The sequence below is a fragment of the Aythya marila genome, assembly GCF_965140915.1.
Source record: "Aythya marila genome assembly, chromosome: 10".
Taxonomy (NCBI): domain Eukaryota; kingdom Metazoa; phylum Chordata; class Aves; order Anseriformes; family Anatidae; genus Aythya; species Aythya marila.
Window position 1 is genome coordinate 19,521,442 of NC_139051.1, and position 23,889 is coordinate 19,545,330.

General features: G+C 41.3%; 1 protein-coding gene across 8 annotated transcripts in view; it reads right to left on the reverse strand.

Moving 5' to 3' along the window:
• WNK2 (WNK lysine deficient protein kinase 2) overlaps positions 1-23,889 on the reverse strand; it is a 116,729-nt gene that overhangs the window by 65,053 nt on the left and 27,787 nt on the right. For all 8 annotated transcript variants that reach the window (XM_082767880.1, XM_082767877.1, XM_082767876.1 and 5 more), the window contains exons 3-5: positions 10,549-10,721; positions 9,355-9,575; positions 5,363-5,520 (exon numbers count right to left, since the gene is read on the reverse strand). In XM_082767880.1, the coding sequence (XP_082624006.1) occupies positions 5,363-5,520; positions 9,355-9,575; positions 10,549-10,721 (552 nt within the window). The remainder of the gene's footprint in view (positions 1-5,362; positions 5,521-9,354; positions 9,576-10,548; positions 10,722-23,889) is intronic.

Below are 23,889 nucleotides of genomic sequence, written 5' to 3' on the forward strand. Positions count from 1 at the left end.
ATTTATTCAAAAGCCATCTGCCCTTCCTGAGCATTCCCAAAGAAACATGGCAACAACATTCAAAGTATATTGGCTAAGGAATTATCCATGGCTGTATAAAAACTGCACAGCTCTCTCAAAGAAAAGTAAATTCAACACCACTTCATCCAAAATGGAGGGTTAATTAGTTGACAGGAGATGTATAGGGATAATTTCATACAAATTCTTTATGAAAAAAACACCACCAATAACAAAAAACACATCAAACCCTATATGAAAAAAAAGAACACCTCAGTCCAAGAACAAATCCCCACCACTCCTTCAAGAATCTCCTCACCTTCTTTCAAAAAAGGATTTAGATTTGAAAGGAAATACACTACACTCTGGTATAAGATAGTTGAGTCTGCAGACAGGTACATGTAAGACATTAAAGTTTTTATCTCTGCGTTAGGGGGAAAAGCATGAAACTACTTTTTCAGAGTTCTGAGAATAGCTGCTTGTCACTTTTCCATCAGCAAAGCACACTTTTCAAACTGATGATCTCAGTTCTGTCAGGATTTTGTTCGAGGATGTTCATCAGCAAGATCACCGTTTGTAATTATAAACTGATCTCTACTTCACTCCAGAACGTTACTCAATCCTAATGCTAATCTAAGAAGATTATCTGCAGATCTAAGAAGATATCTGAAATACACCAGTCAACACAATGACATTGGTAACACTTTGTCTGCTGTGGCTGTGCTACAGCTATAGAATTTATCCTATCTATACAATCAATATATAACCTGCAAATGCAGTTATATGAAAATCTAGATGAAAAATTTAACATGATAAACTACATGAAAATTTAACATGCTAAGCAGAACTCTGTAGACACATGGGTTGTTTTAAAGCATGAGTTTGTGCAGCTAAAGCCAACAAGGTAGCAGTGAACACTCCCCCCCCCCCCGTGGGCACAGTTGGTCTGCAGTGAATTCTGCAGTGCTTCGGTAAGAAAACATTGGTCTGGAGCTGCATGAGAAGGCCACAGACTCTGATGGTTCATCACTAAATATGCCTATTGTCTACATTAAAATCTCTTGGCAGAATGATTAAACACAATAAAAAAAAGACTAAAAAAACATCAAGTTATGCATGAAAAATGAGATTATGGCATCAGAATGAAGATGACTGCAAATATGCTGACAAGGAAATCACTCCAAAGTTAACTGCAGTAAATGTGGCTTTGCCCTATTGCTTGAAAAACAGGTTACTTATGTTCTCTTGTATTATCACATATGCTTAAAATCAGCCAAAAAAAGTTTTGTATTTTATTTTTTCCCCCTCATGTACATTGTTGGGTACACTGTTGCAGTAGGCCCTAATGAGGAGTCCATGATCTTCCATAGCAATTCCGGTTTCTCATTGCAGACTCAGTCAGGAACAATATTCATCTCCTTTAGTTGTTCTTTACAGTGTGACAAAAAGCATAAGAAATCATTAGGAGAGGAGCAGAAGAAAGGGGTGAAGAAAAACGTGTTGATTTACACTCCAGAGTTCTGGATGACAGGGCAGAGAGAAACCTCCTAAGAGTGATGTCTAACCTGGCAAAGCAACGAGCCTCTTTGTACATTTGGGAAACACTTTGGGAAACGATTGCTGCAGTACCTTGGTAGACACATAACAGTCCTCAACTAAACCTAGGAATGAAAGTGTGATTCAACCTCTCGGTTTTCATCTGCAGTCTACTTCTACACCCCATTCAGTAAAAACCAATTCAGTAAAAACCAATGCCAGTAACAGCTGCTATGATGACTGCAACCCTGACTCTTCACGAAGAGCCATTTTAAATCTCGTCCTCTGGGAGTGGCCCCCAGCCCACCTAGCTGGTCAGAGCCAACCCTCCTTGATGGCACATGGTGTGGAGAAAGCATAGGGTCCCCAGGCCCTGTGCTCCGACACCCGACCCATAGTGACAGCCCCCCTCAGTCCCAGCGGCGCCTTGCCGGTGCGACTCACGTGGATGCATGCGGGGTCCTCTGCTGCCACCAGCTCTTCTGTGGACATAGCTTCTCTACAGAAGCTGCTGAGCCCCCAAGAGTTGTTCCCTCTGGGAACAAGGATCTTCTCCAGGGCTCCTGCTGCTCCCCTCACACACTTGCCCTGGAGGTCCTCCCCCTGCTCCTCCTCCACGTCTGACAGTTCATGCAGCTCATGGCATGCGACAAGGCATTTTTCCTCTCCACAGAGGCTTGGTTAACCCCTTCCTCGTGAGGACACTAATGCCAGTTTTTCCATCAAAGGAATCCTGGTGCCTTTGCCCCGGCTGCTATTGCCTTGTGATCAGCAGAAAAAAAGCAGTACCTTTGTGTCTGTACCTGACGCATCCTGCTTCAGCTTCCCCTACCAGACAGATCTGTATCAAAAACACCTCTTACAAGTAATAAATTGACCTTTGAAAAGCTTCTTCACAATAATCTTTATTTTCCATCTCTCTGGAGTTGCAAGTATAAGACCACTCTTACAAAGTTACCATATAATCCTCAGCTGCGTAAAGGTTATTGCCACAAAACATAGTTGGCTCAGACTTTCAACAGTGTTTAAAAAATGACTACTTATATCTGCAAATTGAAATATAGCACCTAATTAGGAAACCTCTGATTAATCTTTATTCTTTGCTGTCTTGGATATTGCTTTGATAAATGAGGCTATTGAGTCTTATGAAGTCTTAATCACCAATATTCCAGATGGCAAAGAGCTGTACACAAAGTTTTTCAAAGAGCATGGAGCAACAGAAGAAATCTATATTATTTGTGGCTCTAAATCCATACACACACGTACTACAGGTCAGCTTAGTATTAGCTAAACACGATGGCAGCTCCACAAAGAAGTTCAGCGCACTGCTCACACAAACTTCTGCCCAGTGCAGGAGGCAACACACCTAACACCCCTCGTCAAAGCCATTACTAAATGCCTAGGATAACCAGACCAAAAGGGGACCCAGTATCACGTTTAGGAGATGAAGCCTCATAGCCTAACATCAGAGTAGTCTTCTACTGTCACCACGTGACGTGTTAGAGCATAAGGAGATCTTTCTTAAGATACACACAAAGATAGCATTTAGAGCAGATCCTAAGGACTACATACCTAAACGAGGCCAACAAGCCATTGTGCCAAACGAAATAAACTTTTCCTTGTAGGGGTGGAGTGAACAGAATAGCAATGTGAACCAAGCAGCTATCCTCATAAGGATTCAGGCAAACAACTTCACCAAGCCATCAACTGTATTTCACTTCTTTGAAAAGATGCAGTATGCATTTGCAGCCAGCCCATGCTGCACAGCAGAACAGCTTGTAGTCAGCAAACCAGACGTCCCATCTCTGCACACACTTCACACTACACCACCCTACAGAGCAGGCCCAGCCATTAGTGCATCAGCTAGCAACAAAGCTAACTGCACTGCAGAGCAGCTTCTGATGCCTCCCTCCCCCCCAAGTAGCAATGGGTTGAAAGCAGCACTCTAAGGAGAGTTAAACTACCCAAAGTCAGGGCTGCAGTCCATTGGGAAAGATTCATTTTTGCCAAGCTACAAATGTCAGCTTGCAACCACTTACACAGAAATGAGATAAAGCTGTTTCCCTCTTCAGATGCAACCTCCTGCTTTCAGCAAGTCATGACATCTCTCTCATTTCCAGCAGGGACACCGTCCTGTTTTTTGTGATACTGACTGCAACTTTTAAACAGACTTCTGAATCATTGTATCTTCCCTCTCCTGTCAGGTTAGCATCATCACAGCTGGCTAGCACAGCAATCTACAAGAGCACTAACCTCCTTGCAGCCTGGTCTTCAGTTATGAGGAAAGACAGATACTAGACAATACAAAATATACTTATGAAGAATGAAGTGCACATCAAATTGCACATGCAAGTGTGTGGGTATCTGACTAAAGCATCTCTATTACCTGACATGAGAGACTACTATTCGCCAAGTCAGAAAATGCAATTTGAGCAGCATTAGCTGACTGCAGTACTTTACAGGACCATATTTGTACTAGCGTGATTCACAAAACCTCTTGGAGAAGAAGAGTGATCTCAAATACATTTCAAAACTGGGAAGTTATTACTGAATTTCATTTGTGAAGATTTTTATTCATTGCAAGCAGTGGGACAAGAGGAATACTAATTTTGGGACCATGCTTTTGAAAGCTGAGATGTTTTTTCGCAATACATCTATAATGTAAGCCTAACAACTCTTTTTACCTTATAGATTAAAAAATAAAATAAAATAAAATAAAAGCAACCTTATCTGTAGCTATTTTTGCAAATTTTAGTGCAGTCTACTTCAGAAGACTACTCTCGTCATATCCTGAGTGTGCAGACTGCATCTTTTGATGATGGGAATATACAAGGGTCAACCCATACAGCTCAGTAGCTCCTTTTGCAGCAGCCAGATGGAAAGAAGTAGCTGGGAAAATCTTTGACAAGCTATTCTTCTTAGCATTATCTATCCTGAAAAAAAAATACAAATCCTATACTCCTGGTTTTATTTATCCAAGAAGAGCAGAATATAACCACCTCTTCCAAGGCATTTGGCACATCCCATTTCTCTGCAGTCAGTGATTCTTTCACCGATTTGCAAACTTACAAACTCATAAGTTCTTTCAGGCATTCGCAGTGCAGCTCACATAGACAAATATATTTATCATCCGGAGGTGAGGGTGTTGGGGAGGATGATTTTTTTTAGTATAGAAATAATTTTAGATTGGTTTCTCCTCCAGCCTAACTTAACCCGAAAACGCAGCAACCCATTTCCATGGTTCCAGTCTGGCAATTAACAAACCGTACAGAGTTCCTAAATGCAGATGTAAAACTCCTCAGGCGCACTCCAAAACTAAACATGGGTATGCTTTCCCTTTTATAGCTTTATACCATTTGTTACACACACAAGCTGAAAGAACCCATGCTAGAAATGTGAATCAAACAACAGACGCCACCTAAGTATTTAGGCTGCAATCTAAAAGTTAGTCTTTTTGTCTTTGTGGGAAACTTCACCAGCTCTGAATAGTCCCTATTTCAAAGGTAAGACTACAGCAGAGATTTTTTCCTGCTCATTGTTCCCAAGTTTCATGCACCTTTAGCTGATGGAGATAAAACAGCAACAAATATTACTGAAAATATTATCTGTAGCTGCAGTGTATGCAAACACAGTCCAACCATAGAACTGGAAGCATTCCAAAGAGACCTGCAGCAGTTCTCTGCAACCTAGAGCTAAGATACCTCAGTTTCTACAACAAACCACACACACACAAGACAGTACTGACATCTCATTGAACTATGTTTTTAAACTTTCAGATTACAAAGTAACCAAGGTACAGATGTAACTAAAATTAAGGAAGTTTACTCACACAGGTTACTTTCCGGTAAATTTGAGCAGCATTCTGGCATTCTGAGTAAGGGTATTCTGAGGTAGCCATTTCCAACATGCACATTCCGAAAGCATAAACATCAACAGATTCATCGTAGTGTTCCTCGTACATTTCTGGGGCCATAAATTCTGGTGTACCTACACATAGATGAAAAGATTGTAAGTTATTCATAAAGTCTGAATGGCTTTAATCGCAATCCTTTTGCTGTGCAATCACAGCTGTGCAAAGGTGCATGCAAGATTATTTCAAAACAGGGAAGTAACTAGAAGAAGCTCAAACATCCTCCAGGGAAGAAACCCAAAGTCAATACACCCACAGCTCACCAGTAATATACAAGGGGAGGGGATACATATAAAAACTTCAAAAGAGAGTACTCAAATGAGATACAGAACAATGCCTGAATACACTGGAAGTTACAAAATGGTTCCCTTCTCTGGATGAAGGGAGGGACGCTGTTTGTAGTGGTGAAAATGACAAGAAATGAGAAGCTTTGGTCTTGCTTTTGACAAGGCAAGTTTGCATTTTTTCCTCCAGGGAGATACACAGCAACTACCCAGCAGACAGACAGCACTTTGAAAGCAAGTGGTATCACAAATTCACCTACAAAGTCGTGCAAAAAACATTAAACATGGTTCTGTCACTGGTTCAGCAGTAAAAATCAATGAGACTACCTGCAGAATAAGGTCCTACTCCACAGGGATTAGGGTGTCAAAAATCAGATACAACTGAATAAATATTAAGGGAAATGTTGTACTTACTGCTTCAAAATGGGAAGATGCTGCTTTGTGACAAGTGGCTAATTACAATGCCTGCAAAAGTTATCTTTTATACAGAAAAGCAAAAATGAACACACAATGTCATCAACAACTGCAGAGTAACTCCTACACTTCACACAGACTGGCAAGTTCAGTTACAAGAATTGCTCGGCCTTTGTCAAAGAACCTCTGCACAGCAAAGTGCTCAGGAAGGTGTGGTCTTACTATAAAATCACAGAATCCTTGAAATTGGAAAAATTGGAAAAGACCTCTGAGATCATCTGGTCCAACCATCCCCCCTGCCACCACTATCACCCAGTAAAACCACATCCCTAAGTACTTATAGAGCAAAACAGAAAATAAACATTTACGTAGTTTATCTCAAGAACTGTATCTCCTAAAATACTGTACGCTTGGGAGTCAAGGCTGACCTTTCTTTTTACATATAGAACAGATGAAGGAAGAGAGATTAACAGTCATCTGCTGTGGGAGAGGACAGTTTCCACCAGTGAGCAACGGGTTAACAACAGGAACATGAGGGATCGTGGACCACATAACCTCGCCTTCAGTGCAGTAAACTCCATCCCAGCACCCACATCCCCCTCCCCAGAGCCCGTTGTCGATATGGCAAGTTGCTAGCAGCATCTGATTTTCGGCTATGACATCTCTCCCATCAGCACAAGCACAACTGCAAGACTCTGAAAGAGTCTATTCTAGAGCTGCTACATCACTTGAGAATGAACAAGACTCAGACACAGAAATGAACCTCATGAATTATGGAGCATTTCAAGTAAGTTTCTTGCAAATCTGAAAAAAAAAAAGTGATAGCAATAGACTAAGAAGCAAATGATATTCTTGACACCATTCCAAAACGCCATGAAAATGACATTTTCCACCCATCCCTTGGGGGTGGGAAGGAATACATACAAGTATTGCTAACAAAACAGACCACCTAAAATGCAAAGCTGCTCAGCAGCTGTTCAGCTCCTCTCTGCAGCACGAGTTGTGCCCTGGCTGGGCTCCCTGAAGAGACACACCGCAAGGTCAGGCGAGCATCAGTGGAGGCACAAACACAGCGAGGGAGAAATTGGACTTCGGCCATGCTGACTTCACTGTTAAAAATGATGTGGAATTGCAGCTACTAATATTCATTTAAAGCTACTACAGCTAGGGAGAGGGCTTGCTGTAGGCAAAGATAAAGTGAGCGGTGAGGACAGCAGGGTGCACGCAGCACTGGAAAGCCAGGCTGGGACACGCAGCAGGAGGGAGAAGCCAGAGCCTAGGGCTGGTGCCCAAGGGACACCCTTCCCACCCTGCCCCTGCAGAAAGCCCACCTTCACCTCTTCAGTCCTCCCACCTCCCTGCCTACACTTTCAACCCTTAGCTTCCCACCTGGGGGAAAAATGCATTTTTCTACCCTGCTGTGAAGGTGGGAGCTGGCCCAGCATCAGGAGCAGAACCAGTCACACCGCCAGTGCTTCCAAGTCCCCCTAATTCTTTCCTCAGAGCAGCACTACTCATGAAAAAGATGGGTTCAGTTATACTGCCAAAATGAATATAGACAGCTTGCCAGCAACATGCAGCCCTTTTCATTATTCAATTTCTGTTAGACACAGCCATGGCTTGACAGCATTGTTGTAAAATCTCATTTTGCAAAAATCTATGTTGGTATTTCTGATATTATTCCTAGTCCATGGGTAACCGTATACTATCACAGCATATATAACATGGTATACTGCAAAAAAAGGAGAAAATTAGGGGAAGAAATGCTGAACTCCCCTACCCCCCCCCCCAAAAAAAAAAAAAAAAAAGCCATTAGAAGGTAAGAACGAGAGAAACTTAACAGATGTAAACCAACACAATTTCACTGAAATCAACAAGGTTAAGCAGACCCAGAGTAGCCAAACACACACACAACATTTCAATCCTAATTTCACTTCAACAGTACTGGGCTCCCCACCTAAAAAGGGTGAAACTTCTATATAAATAGTTATAAAATATAACTGAAGAAAACTTGAGATGCTATAACAGTTATTTTAGAAACTACTGCTTTAAAGATAGCATGCTATTTTCTTTATAGTTATGGAATAGTGGTTGTCACTGGCAGTTTGTTAATTCTAATCATCTCAAACCTAATTTCCATTTATATAGCGAGCTGAAATACAAATATATGCATGATAACTTCCCTCACTTTCAGCATCCTTTCTCAGGAATTTACATATTCCAAGAACCAGCACATACATATCCGAATAAGGAAGATTTGCTAAGAAAGCTCAGGGTAAAAAATAAAAAATGTTTGAGAATTCGGGAGAAGGATATCCCAGACATTTCTCACACAGAAGGCATTGAATTTTACTTTTGCAAGGGAACAACAATCATTCAGAAAATGTCCTCCCAGTTCAAGCAAAACCAAATTATAATGCTCCTTGCATGGGTACCATTTAAGAACATCAGCTATTGTATATCCTAGTGGAAATTTCTTTTAATTTTGTAGCTACTGATTTTTAATAAATTGCAAATGTTGTTTAAGTAGGACTCTGCCAGGACTACACCGAGGCACAGACAAGCTCTGCAGTTGCCTGCAGAAGCAACTTATTTTGCTGATGCCCCAGTAAATGGGGATAAGCTGTTCCAGCTGGACCAGCTCTCCTGTGACCTCCCTGCAAAGGAGAGAAGCCTGGCTCTGCAGGGTACTACCCACAGACCAGGCTGCCTCTCCCTTCGGCAAAGTAACTGTTATCCCAGCACTGCTGGCAGCAGAAGTCTTCCCAAGGGCTTCCCAGAGCCTTTCACAGTGCCACCTGGTTTGTGAAGAGCAGACCATCATCTGTCTTTCCTCCTCCACCTCTTTTCTCCTCTCTCCCCAACAGGCACTGAGCCTGTTCTCAGGGGGATGGTACACACAACCTGTTGGGAACTGTTGCTGCTTCTTTTGGAGGAGAGAGGAGAAGGATTTGTGGAAGGAAAGTAATATGTCAATTAAAAATTTAACACTGTGATACAGAAGGAAGAAAAGATCAGGGTAGATGATCTTCCATAGGCCCTACAGACTGAGATTTTTATAGTGGTATAAAGGGAACAGCCACTAAAACCACTTAAGTCTCTGCTACCAGCCTACAAGTGAAAATAACACTAACATGAAGTGTCAAAGACAGACAACTTAAAAACACAATCACTATACCAACAGAAAGAAGCCAAAGAGAACAGAATGATTACCTATTACACTTTTGGCAAATGAAGCTCTCTTTAGGGTTGCCAGTCCTAAGTCTCCTATTTTCACAGATCCAGTTGGTCCAGTAATAAAAATATTGTCACATTTCAAGTCTCTGTGAATTATTGGTGGAGTTCTTGTGTGCAAGAAAAGAAGACCCTTCAGGATTTGCCGGCACCAACTACGCAGAACTTTTGGTTTCATCACTTTAAATCTCTTCAGATACCTGCAGTACAAACACACAGAAATGGTTATAAAGAAAATGAAGTGTTATTACAGATTCTAGGGGCTTCAACAGCTGAAATTTGTTTTCGATAAAAGCCTCTTATTAGATGCCATAATAGCAACTCAGAAATATCTCCAAATTGAAAGAAAGATCTTTTTAGAAAAGGAATTCAGAACATTCATTTTTAGGTAAGAAGAGAATAAGCATTTTTGGTGCAAATACAACCAAATATTTGCAAGACTGATAGTAAAGCAAATCACTTCATGCAGAGAACAGTTTTAGAAAATCTGTTTCACATATTCAGAACTGAATAATACTGAAGTTTAATTTTAACACAGGACTTTGACCTGTGTATCACGCACCTGCATTTTTTCTATTCACCTAAAACACTGATGGGGAAGGTACATTTTGGAAAAATGTCCAGTCGGCTAATGCACCAGAGTAGCACACTGGATATATGCAGTGATGAGCCTTGCTCCCATTGCGGCTGAAAATCTGTTCCCGAATTCATGCCAAGTGCTTTATATCAACCTTAACCAGATTGTCAGTATCAAAAGCTATTAAATAATATTGTTTAGCAGATAACCTAGAGCACCTCTTGCTTCAAAAAGAGATTCTACCATTCAAGTACTATTCTATCTGAATTTTGTAACAAAACATGCAAATACAAGCTCAAAAGCCATCACAAAATCACACCCTGACAGATCGAAACTTCACATGCAGATGAAACAAACCAGAGAACTGCTTCCAGTTACATAACTGAAACAGAAGAACGGGGAAAGGGAGGTGGAGGCCGAAATTCTTCCTGCCAAGTCAATGCAGTTCAAACATAGGGACACACGACAGACACCAGAGAACAGCTCCATTTTTTCCTTTTATCTTGAGATGCTTTTTTTTCAGAATGTGAAAGTAGGATTTTTCTAAAAATTTCCATAGCTATTCTTAGACTGCTCACCAGGAGCACAGTACTTACGTCTTCAGTGTTCCAGAGGTCATCAGTTCGGTAACCAGTACGATGCATCTTTTGCCTTTTACACAGGATTCCCAGAAGTCATAAAATCTTACAATGTTTGGGTGCTGTAGACCTTTCAACATTTCTGCTTCCTCTTTAAATCTCTGTCTCTCTACTTTTGTTAATTTTCTGTCCTATAACCCAAAATAAGTTGTTATTAGCATTAAATGGACAAAAAAATAAAGCCACCGTGCTGATACAATATTCATAATTCTAGATTTGTTTTATACCTGTATCAAGAACACTTATAAAATCTTTTACGTAACAGACGAGCCATGTGTATGAACTAGGGCACTCGCCTTAAATCCAGTGTCAAGAAGACAAAGACTTGCCTCAGAACAAAGAGATGTCTGTGCTATGCCACATGACAGCATTAATATTTCCGGCAACACAAACATACCAGTGTCTTGATGTATCAACATATGACTATTTACTTCTTCCTTTCGTAAGGATCATTATCTGTCAGATTAATAAAAACATTTTCATTTCCAGGTGTGCAACATAGCCATAGCAAAGCCTCTGCTTCCTTTTACAGCTGTGAATACTCAGCACAGTCAATGACTGCACCTGGGAATTTATAGCAGGGACTACCAGGTGAGGTCCCCTGAGTAACTACACTGGGCAGTGCGGATCTTTCCATTTCTCTAGGGACAAATTAAGACAATACCACCTCAATTTCTCTATTCACTTGCAGTTGTGCTTAATTTTATAGACTTTTCTTGAAAATTGGCAAAAATTAATTCAAAACTGTTCTTCAGCTCTTTCTTTAGGCTACAGGGCAATATGATATGGTTTAGTGGAGGACTTGTTAGTGTTAGGTCAGAGGTTGGACTCGATGATCTTGAGGCCTCTTCCAACCTAGACAATTCTGTGATTCTGTGATTTATTATTTTAGATTAGAAATGTGAGTAATGTTACATTCTACTTCTGCAGTATTCCTAAATAAATTTGGGAGCATTTAGTCCAGGCTGTAAAGTAAGAGCTTAAAATGTATGTAAAGCCCAAGAAAGGCTTTTCTTTTTTTTTTTTGTTTTTCCTCCCCAAGAGCTCCTACTGCCAGAAATGAGCATATGCAGTTCAGAGACATAAATCAACCAAGTTCTCCCAAATGGCTTTTTTGTGCTTCCCCATCAGCTGCCACCTCCTGCAGGCTCACAGACAGGTGGGCTCCAGCCGGGAGCCCCCCAGCCCACGAGACAGAGCCCATGTCCTGGCTGCAGGGGGGTGCACACGGGGTCTAATTAACACCATCTAAACCTTACAGCAGGAAGCTCAGCTTTGTGCTCTGGCCTCTTTAGAGGCATATCACTGAAGACCACATAGCCATGGACTAGCTCATCTCCCGTGGCCAGCCGGTGGGGCTGGGAGCACTGCAGTCCGCTGCCCTAGAAATGAATCGTGTTCGTTCCCTAAAAGGCACAATTGTGTAACTGTTCTTACTTACAGGAAGGCAGGCTCGTGAATCACTAAAATTAATTAGTTCACATATTAACCTCGGACATTCTCCTTTTCTCAGTTAACTCAGGTATGTTCGTAACATGAATTCAACTGGCAGCCAGCTTACTTGTAACTGAGATCTGGAGCAGCAAGGTCGCTGCGTTTTGATACGGTGTGCCCTTGCCTGTGGTTGCAACAAACTGGGCACAGCAAGGAGTACTCAGGGGGCTGCAAACACACCAGCTTTGCACAGAGCTTTCACAAGAAGAAAAACCGGGTTGAAACAGTGATATTTTAGCTCTTCTTGGAAGACAGAAAGCCTGCTTCTCCAACAGCACGGGGGAGGAGAACCTCTTCCTAGCAATAGCGCTCTCTGGGCTGGCACAGGGGTGGCCATGGGGACCTGTGTCCCCATCCCAAGGGGTGGCTGGGAGCACCCCATGCCCTGGCAGAGCTGCTGGAGCAGGCGGGCACCCGCACATCAGGCTCCCACTGCCAGGAGCAAGGCAGTATTGCTGCTGCTGCTCTGGACTTACTGTGTTTTCTGTAAGTTAAAAAAAAAAAAAAAAAAGGCTGTCTAATGAGCCAGCACAAGAGAGCCTGAGAATTGCTTTCAAATCCATCACTACTTCCCCTACTGCTGAGTTTCCTCTTAATTTAAACCCTGTAGAATAAATCAGACACACTGCTATTAAGGAGGAAAAGGAGCAAGTCCTTGTGTGAGGCAGGAAGAGCATAGTGTGGGCTAGCAGAGAAAGGAAAAGAAGGCATTGCAGATCCAGTAATTTCTGAAAAAAAAACTCCTAATTAAAAAAATAATACTAAACCCTTTGACTCTCATTTCCAGATTTCTGAGCACTGCAAGAAATTTTCCACTGCTACTTTATGGGTAACATTTAAAAGACCATTCAGACGTCGCAGACAATCATATCCCATATATTCTATGTATTATGAGCATTGGGATTGACAACTGACTTCAAAAGTATTACGACGGCAAGCTGAGCAACAGCAACAAAATGATTTTGGAAGACAAATACAAATTTCATATATAACTACAGGGAAGAATCTGGATTTTTTCCCCCCAATCAAAACAATAGCTGAGCTATCATTTCCCAGGAGACAGCAAGGGCCCATTACTAACACAAAGCAGCAGAGGATGAGGCTTTGGGCAAAGCTGCTGCCCTGGCAGGATGAGCTCACACCCACCGGAGGGGTCTCATCTCAGACAGTGCAAACCAAGCTTTTTAAATTCCACAAGGCTGAACCTGACATGAGCCATTTGCCAAAACGTAAACTGTTTCTGAAAGGGCTTAACAGTTGAACTGTTTTCTACTCTGGAGCAGCAAAACCACCTCTGTTTAACTGTGTGACTCATTCGGCATTTATTCTGAACCCAAAAAACATTCACTGGGGTCACAGACACTTACTCCCTATCATACAATCCCCCCAAGGTGGAAAGTTTTTGTGCTGGACACAAGGATATAAGTCTGAAACAACCTTAAGATACCAAATTTTAAGATGAGGAACAGGATTCTTTGGAATAGCCATACCAAAGAAAACTTATCCCACTTAGCTGGATATAAGGCATCACTTTGCATAATCCAAATTCAAATGAAATTTATGAAAATCTGGGGGAGTAAAGTGAGTTTCCAGATTCACCCACTGAGTCACCAACCATCGTGCTGTCTGCATGGGAGATGTTTGCGACACCATCCAGCTGAACAGGGAGGCTCCCAGGGATGCTGCTACACACAGCGTTGCTCCAGAGCTGAACAAGTGCAACCACAGCCTTGCACTGAGCTGCCCAACAGGCACATGGTTGGTCTGCCTCACTGCTCTAATGGCACCACTTCTACTCTGAGCTTCCTCAAGGTACAAGACGTGAAAAGAAGCTGGAAAATATTTGCAGGGTGATCAGAGAAATATCAGTATTAACCTGTAGATGTCTCCATGCCTCATCTCCTTTTAAGGCACCCATGGTGCTTGGCTCTTTCCCTCCTCACAGGGATGCGGTCTGGGCTTGGGGGGCTGCATTGTACTCCCATTTACAATAACTGAAAGCTTCTTAAGTCTTCTACATAGCACCTAGGCTTCCAAAATAAACTTCAACCTTCAAAAGCTCATAACAATCACACCAAGCTGGTTCAACTTTTCCAGACGAGCTGAATTTAAACAGAACCAAGCAAGAAGTGAGACAGCTGCTCAGCTTGTCTTATTGCTAAGGAGGAATCTTAAAGTTTACCTTGTTCTTCCATTTTAATAAACTGTGAGGAATAGTCAGCTTAAAAGGATTCAGTAAAGAATTTGTCTGCAGCACAGTCAGAACAAAAGCCACAGCGAGACCAGATACAACAAGCAGCAGCTTTCTCACACCATCGATGTATTAATTTCGCACATACATGCACAATGCAAACTCAGATTCAGTCTGTTATTCACTGCAGTGACATAACTAGAATAACGTCTAGCAGCAGGGAAAGTACTGAGCTACACAAGACACAAGAGGAAATTCACTCTTTTAAGCAGATAAGAGATTGCATCCACTGCCACACAGGCTGCAGAGCAGAACGGGTCAAAGCCTCATTCCCAAGTGCAGCCACACCGACCCGTGGTCAGCTACCTTACCCAGCATTCAGAATTTAACATTTTATTATCACAGCTACTTTGGCCTCCTGCGGTTACATATTTACCGAGTGCTTCTGCAGGAATAAGCCACAACATCATGCATTAATGGTGCATCGCAGGCACAGTATCAGCAGGGGTACAGGCACTGCCCAGTCACACACGCAGCCTGGGTGATTTATGGCTCCGTAATTTAACCTTTCATATAAATAAATGTGCATTAATTGGTTTAGGGTTGCACAATGTATACTTCACTATGAAAGGCAGTCTGTAACAGACAGATAGCAAGTGGTAAGAAGAGGTACAAATTGTGAAAGCTACCTTCTCTTTGTTAATTCTCTTTGCCTTCTAATTCTCCCTGCTGCAAACCAGATGATACCTATGTGATCCATTTTAAGCATCAAAACACTGAAAGCTATTCACTTCTTTTTGGAAGGAAAAATAATTCCCCATTAGTACTTTATATAATTGCTGTTGGTAAATTACATACTGATTCATAGAGACTTGAGTAAAAAGATGTTTTTAGCAGGAAGACACATCGAACTGAATTTCCTACTTGTAACTCATAAGTCTGCTAACCAAGCACCATTCTGTCACATACGCTCTCTGCTTCTCCCCGCTATTCCCAGGCAGAGCTACCAAAGCTCTCTCTTTGTTAACATAAAATTTATCCCTTCATTAAGTTCCTTGGCAGGGAACAATAGCAAAGATTGGAATTAGTAAGTAAATGTGTTAATAAAATCAAAGGGAAGGCTTACGAATTAAATTTCTGGAATGACACCCAAATTAACAGCAGGAACATGTTCTGTTAGTCATCCCCAAGCATCATTTCCTCCAGGTTGTAACATATGGGCTCTGACTAAGTCTTGGTAAGTTACACAAGCATGAGACTGGCTTTCACCTGAGTTACAGAAGATTTCTAAGAAAGATTAACCACTGAAGACAAGTTTCTTCCCTAGTTAGTTGTGAGGGGCTAATAGATTTGGGAATAAACTACATTACCACCCTGTAAAGGAGACAAGATGGAAAAAAAATAAAAATAAGATCACAAGATTATTTTTTAATTTTTTTTACATAGAAATACCTAAAAATGCTTGAAGTTGCAGAGTTATACTTACAGATAGCTATTTGATTTTGCGTAACAGGACAAAGTCCTCAATTCAGAACCTATTTTGGTCAGTCGGTGAAGACAGAGACAAGCAGAAGCACTAGGCCAGCAAATGAGGGAAGGACGCACCTCTGTCACGTACACGCTGTGTCAGCTACAGTCCCATCAAGGGCTGCTGTCATCTTTCACCCACAATAGTGATGAAAAGGGAACTGAAGAGGCACTCCCAAGAGAGGAAATCAGGTATCTAAATCAGCAGAATGAACACCTATTCATGCTGATTTCTACATCCATATGCCAAATTTGTAGATTTGCTCATGCACTGCAGCTGCTGTTCTAATCGGACATCACCTTGAGATATGCATCAGCAGTGGGATCCATTGACAGATTTCTCCTACGTTGCTATACATAATTTTACTGTAGATTTATGAACAAAAGCACAATTCTGGTCTGCCCTACTGTCACAAGTTTGAGAGTGGGACACCCAGCATGGAGGGAGCGCACAGCACACACCAGACCCTGTCAGGTGAGGGAGGAGTTTGATTTGTTCCTGCTGTGAATCTGGGACACATTACTTGGTACCTCCATATCACCATTAACTCCTTAAATTCTCTATTATCAGTACTGTCTTTTTCAGGGAAACACCATAATTTTGGAGAAAGTTTCAAAAGTAACTAGTAAAATAATAGGATCTACAAGTAATAGAGCTCACACCTGTACAGGGCAGCTACTGTGGGGACTGCTTAGTGTTATGGAGGATGACCAGATTCTCACTCCAAGTCAGGGTTGAAGACGATGTATGATCCAAAGGATATTATGTCATTTATAAAACATGCGAGATGCTGGTTTCAGAATTGTCCTGTGTTTGGCAGAGAGATGCATGGTACCAGATGCCTCAATCTCATTGATGGGTCTCCCCTTTCCCCATCAGTATTTCATATTTCTAGAATCTGATTCTCCAATTTCTTCTACGGAATACAATTTCAAAACCTTCACGTGCTAAAGAAAATTTGCCAAAAGAAAGTTTTCCAAGAGCTGATTTTTTTTTTTTAAGTTAATCCAAGAACAGCTTATTCAATATTAATTGAAAAATTATGGTAGAAGTATCAATTATTGGCTAGTGAACAAGATATAATATAGAGAACTATAAAATCTGATCTTACCCATCTTCGTAATTTTTTGCACCTTCTTCTGTACAAAGTAGCCACTAATGTCAACAGGAATAATTACGTCTTACCTAACATTTTGATACTGTAATTCAGAAAACTACAGTAATTTCACAGGCCTTTAGAAATGAACAATAATAACTTTTAGAAGAAAACTAACAGCAATTTTTATTTAAAATGAAAACTTCACTCACAGAGTACAATCACTTTTTGCATTTCAGACTTGTTTCATCCACTATCAAAGGAAGTCCCGAAGACAACTGGGAGCACAAGCAGGCTCAGACATAGCATTTTGGACTGTGAAGGGCTGAAGATGTTACTGAAGCAGTTACACTCATGTACCAGGTTTATGCCTTTCTTATTATTATGATGCCTATGCTGTGAATTTTTAAAGATATTTAGAACCTTTTATTCCCACTCCCCATATATTCAACTCAACAACTATGTGTCGTTTAAAGAAGTCCTAACGCAGAAAATCCCCTTTCTGCGAACAAACAACAGATGCCATTAGACAACTTGCGAATGAGGAAAAATTTTTACAGCTTCATTACACATCAGCTTTCAGCCAACATTTTTCTTCACTAAGTCACCCTCTGTGAAATTACAGCCTACTATTCGTTAGCTGTATTAGTGAGGTTTCCCAGTGGTAGCTCATTTTCCAAATGCAGAAAAATCAGTCCTTGCCCAAAAGGACGCTCACAATTCAGTGAGCAGGACCTGCAGAAAAGGCTGTAGGAAATTACACTTATTTGCCTGAGTTCTTGCTAGAAATTTACAGAAAATCTGGAGCCAAATTTGAATTGTTATGGCTACATCCGGCACTATAAAAAAGCCTGAGCTTTCTTTCCCACTGGATGCAGGTACAGCTTGCAACTTTTTAAATTGCTTAAGAGAAGAGGCAGAGTAACAATGAAATTCACCTCTGAACGTCAGAACTTAGAAAACTTGTCCTGCAAGGTGCAGGAGGAAGGTGAATCAGCATCTCAAATCAAAGCTGTATGCAAGGGTCATGAAAATACATAAGAGACCCAACACCTTGGGCAGAGGCTGCTTTACAGATCAAAACCCTGAAACCCAACTATGCTATGATAACCTTTGGTTAAAAAGAAAGAAGTTCATGTCACAAGCAATTGAATTAAATGCAGGTAGCACCCCATTAACTCTCTTAATTACCAGTGCTTCACAGGTCCCACATAAGCCTATAAATCTAGATGAAATACCAGAAACAGTCCAGGCATGCCTCACAAAATGACTATTTCAAATGAAACTGAAATAAATGTATGAAGAAAACAGACAAAACCTGTTACATCAGATCACCAAAGTACAGCTTCTGCTTCTCAATGAACACAGAAATAATAATAAGAAGAAAACAAAAAACACCAGAGGAAAAAGAAAATTTTGTCTGTGTCATAAGAGTTGATATTTTCTGGAATTCACTTCTGAACTAGTGTTCATTAAAGTTTACACAACAGTTCATGCTGCTTTTAAAAAGCCTTTTGCATCACTTACTTCATGTCATCCATAAACACAGTATTTGGACACATAAAATGTCCAGTGCTATGAGACAACATCCCAAAGAGCTGAAGCTAAATTCCCATGTGCTTGTTATTCTGTTCTTGTGTCCCACCTGCAGTGGGCAGGGTACAGAAATCACCATCCTGACTTCTGCTTTCATTTCTAAGAGTTTTAAAGAGTACCTGCTGCAGGCTGGATACCCAGGAAGATCACGCAAATACCTAAAGGTACAAGGGCTGATGTCCGGATAATTTAATAGCTGTGGTTTTGAAGTACCCTTGTGCCAGTGCCAGTGCCAGTGGTTGCAGCTGTCCTGGCCTGGGCTGCCACAGCAGGAAAAGAAAGAGAAGTCTGGCAGCTGCTGCTGCCCCCTAACCTTCTGCAGGTGACTGAAAGTGTGTGAAAGGGAAGAGCAAGGAGATGCCACCACCCTTGGAAGGCTGGTGTCTCCCTCCCAAGCCTGGTGAGAGGAAGAGAAGCTGGGCAGCTCATGGCAAATGAACATCATCTACAGACCAGGACAGCAGCAGGACAGCCACTTGCAAGCATACAGAAGCTACTGATGTTTTTTCTTTAAGCTTCTCTCCTTCAAGACAATTCTCTAATTAGCTTATTTTATGGGTACAAAACCCCCATCGCTTTATCTTTACTGCACACAACTCCGTGCTTTACTGTTCTCTGAGGCCAGCTCCCTCCCTGAAAGATGAGGCGCCACTTCTGGCACATGAGAGGCCCGGCCTGAGCAGCACCGCTGCTCCCAGCCTTCCAACATGAAGCAAAAATGCTATTTATCCCAAGTTAATATTCAGCATGTAAATGGTAATGCTCGTTTGACCAATTAGCTTTGCCAGCAAAATTAACCAGCACAAAAAAAAAATAGCAGAATAAGGCAAGTTTTATTTAGATTTGCCCTAGCAAATTTAATTTGACTGCTTCTTGTGTTGCATGCAGTCCTGCCTTTCCAACAGCAAATTTCATTTTCCTTTCAATTTCATCCCATTATTGCTACCATTTCCCATCTTGCTATAACCTATCAATTTGGTCCTTTAGTTTGTAAAGCACATTGATAAAGTGAGATGTCGTTACCCGTGAATTAATTATAACCCCCAATAACCCTAGGTGAAGAACAGGACGCTCATTTACAGCCACAAGCATTCAGAAAGAACAGAGCTGTTCCCTCAATAACGCAAATGCAGCAGCTGCCTAGCACAGACCTTCCAGTGTCAGAGGTGCTTTGAATAGTAACATTAACTTTTGTCAAGTGGTTTCACATGTACATCTGATACGAACACAAATGTTTGCATGGGTTTAAAGTCTCGTCAAAATAAGTTGTGATTTAAATTTTCTTTGCAGTAGTAGCAAAGGTAGAAACAAATGTTTAATTGGTTCTAACCTATTGACACCTGAGGATGGGAAGAACACATGACATTTGCATACTGACTTGTATATTTTCACTACTTATTAGTTTTTATTGTTCACAAATACACCAATCTAGAAAAGTCATTTAAGATAAACCATTACCTTCAGAATTTACATCTAACCACAAATGCAGTAACAGGAAATACACTACATGTATCATGTTTAGGATGGAGTATATTATTAAAGTCAGAACATGCATTTTCTCCTTCCAAAATTAAGCCTTTGAACTGTGCTAGATTCATTAGTCACAGGCTTAGGCCATCTTATCCATCTTAGAAGGCATCGACCAAAGAAGCCTTCAGGCTTGGTCTTTAATTGCAGACCAAATATATTTATTTTAGGAAACCAACTCAAAAATTTTCAAATTAGCAGAAAAAGAGAAAACACCTCAAAACTCCCCACCACAAGCAGACAGCAGGGCTGAAAACCATTTAACAAGTGGCTGGAGAAGCATTTGTAGAGTTCTTCAAACCTTTATCCCTACACAGTGATGAATACACCTTAAATTCTTCTCAGAAAAGCCTTCTCCCATTACATAAACGCAGTTGAGAGCCATTTCTCGTTAGTTGCCATCTACCCAGTACAATGGGATACTTGAAGACTTCAAGACCCAGCAGCAGAGCAGGCTGCACCAGCATGGAGCAGAGGGGCCACCGGAGGCCCTGGGGCTCCTCCCCAGAGCTGACCGGGCCGCTCAAGGCCTTCTCCTCACACAGCTGGAGGCAGGAGGTGACCCCACGTCCCCATGTTGGGGCTGGGAGCAGCCTGGCTGTGCCCAGACACAGGAAGGGTTTTGTCCCACCGAGGATGGCACTAAATGGCAGCAGTAACAGGGCTGCACCAGCCACAGCATCCAGGCCAACCTCTGCTGCCTGCGCTCTGGGAAGCCTGCTTCATCCACACCTAACACCAGTTAGCTTTGTGTCTCTTCCATTATATGCAGGAAAAAAAAAATAACCCAAAGGCAATCTTAGAGCTTCTGTCTCCTTCATCACCCTCTAATAAGTGCAGCCTTTGTTTACCTGCATGTATATCCTGTTCTCCCAGAGAACATGAGAGGTGGACAAGACACGAGGGCTGCATAGGCAAGTTTAAGTTAAGCATTTCAAAACTTCTCATGTATTTGTTTTTATGAAAAGACTAAGAATGAACAAGCACACATTCTATCACATGCTGAATTTAGTTATATTGTCTAGCCATTTTACATTGCTTTCCCTCAAAGTGACAGTTCTCTCTGCACCCCTTAATTAAAACTCTAATAAGGGTTTCATGCATTCTGGAGAAACTTCTTTATTCTTGACCCACTCTTCAGCCTGCTAACTCATCCACACCCAGGCACCTCACCCCTCTGTGCCCAGGTTTCTCACCTATGTGATACAAAGCTGACAAGGAGCTCCTCAGTACACCCTGCAGATCTGTGGATACACAGCACCATGACCTGCAGTATAGGCAGCTCATCTTTCTCACACCTTGCTTTTTTCCTTGGGGTGCCCAAGGAAGCACCACAGCACACTGTGTACCAGCTGCTTGCTGCCACTGGAAACATATCTATGGGACGGATATAATGCAGGGTTGAAGGGAAAAGCCAACATACAATCTTTTGTGTTGAAATAATACAGAGACTGGAAACAAGCTTTCCCTGTAGCATAACTGCAAGACTTGGAAAATAAAGACAGGGAACTTTCACCACAACAAAAGCACTTTGCAGACTGGGGTATCCCTGCTCCTGAATGTTCACACAATAATTTATCTGGAGTTTGGAAACATCTTGAGAGAAGTTTTAAACGCTAAAGAGAAAGCTGTCACATTTCTTGCATTCCTAACACCATTTGACAACCTGTTAGAAAACACTCAAAGGCAAATACTGCACCCCCGACCGGGATATATTAATCAAAGTCTCCCACAATGGTTAAGAACTAAGCTGAGAGAATCATATTTGTAACTTTTTTTTTTTTTTTACAGACCCTTCTGCAAAGCTTGACATTCTGTAGCCTTGCCCAAAAGAATAATACTAGCCTGTCAGCTAAAACATAGTCACAGCTAAAAATATAACTTCCCTTCCCTTCAACAGCAAAGCATGAAAAGGGTAACATCAACACAGTTTTATAAGAAACAGCTCCTGGCTACTTTCCAATGAGATTATATGTTTGGGTTAATAAAGATAATAGCGTTGACATAATGAACCCACATTTCTATAAAGCATTTGTTTCATATTAAGGAAAAAAAAGAATGATACAGAAAAGAAAATATCCATTTAGAAAAGTTGTTTAAAAATTAAGTAATCAGTCATACAATTTAAGTTATACATATAAAAATTGCACATCCTTGATGATAATCAAGAGGTTCTGCAGGGCTTTGCTCTTATTCTAATGAAGTGATTTGCATTTTTACAACAAACCACGAAAAAAGCACAGTCACTAATAAATTTTACACCTTAAAAGAATTAGGGGAGTGTTGAAGCATAAAGATGAGAGGCCACAAAGAGATCCAGGTGCTTGCGTAAGCTGAGCACAAGCACTCTGACAGCGCTTCACCCACACGGGGTTGTGTAAGTCAGGCCGGAGGCAGCCGCGGGCTGGCAGCCAGCCTTGTCAAGCCATGGAGGCAGAGACACGAGAGGCACTGCCAGCCAGCTCTCCCTGCGGGGCAGCCGAAACGAGAGGCCCAAAGGGGAGCAGGAAACAAGAACAATCTTTTGTGCTGCAAAAATGCATTTCCCACTGCAGAGCATGCTTTTCAGTATGCACCTTAAAACAGGTTAAGGATGGGCAATGAACATCACCAAAGAGCTGGGGCATCCTGGCCGTGACTCAAGGAGCTCAATCTACACATCTCAGACAGGGAAAGGGATTATTTGATGACAGTCTGTAAGTACTTCAAAGCCGAACAAAGAACGTCAAAACAAAGTTCATCATGGGAAAACTCTTTTTGTCAAACGCATAACTATTCTGCAAGCTGCAGTTCAACAGATTCCCATCAGCAATAAAACACTTTCTCTTTTCCTTAAAGCACAACGAAGCACTGGGAGGTAGCCAGCAGCCTCCATTGCTGCTGCCCATAACCTCAAGGCTGCGTGTTTTCCTAACCAACACGCTTCACTTCAGTCAGCAGGCCTGGCCGTGAATCAGAGATTCCTCCAAGGAACTCCTATGAGCAAAGGTACTCAGGAGATCCGATGGGATGATCACAGTGCTACTTTCCAACCTGAAATCTGTGGAACTATGCTATAAGCAGTGTGCTCTTGGCCAAGGTCCTGGAATACTAATTTGAATGCTAGTTATCAAGTGCAATCAAGAGTGTTCAAATCTTGGCTAGACAGGACCAAAAAAAAAGCATGAAGTCAGCAGCACCAAGTCTAAACAAATTTGAACTGTGCTAAATGATAGGAGATCCTGCAGCCAATCATGGCAATAACTTGAAAACTGGATAAGCAAAAGAATCCAAAACATAAAAAAAAAAAAAAATCAAAGATTTTTTCAGATGTATCCTGCACTAGCATATTTAGAACTGGTAGGCATAGACAGGTTTCTTTACAAGTAAGTGTATTCAGATCCCTTGATGGCAGCTGTTTAGTTAGCTAAAATTGTAAGACTACATACGTATGGATTTTAGAATGGGATGCAAAGAATGTTTCACATATTGGATTTAACAAATGGCATCAGACATTCAGAGACTCTGCAGAAAGCAGTATCAGTCAGAAACTGAGGACAACATTTTACAAAATACTTGAAGAGTACATACAGCATGCACACTTCAAATACTTTTAATGAGAAAAATGAAGCTATGGAAAGGAATGGCTTGGCAGTTTGCACTTCCAACTCAGGTTTCATGAGCATGGCAAAGAGAAGATATTGTCAATATAGAAACATTGTCTGTCAAAATAAAGAGCTTAAATATATTTAATTACATATTATTTCCTATGTTGCTAAAACCCAATACTGAACAAAACTAGAAAGTCAAAATATCCAAACCAATCAATATGCATTCAATGATACATATATATAACACAACACGTAAGATGCTTGATCACACTATGAA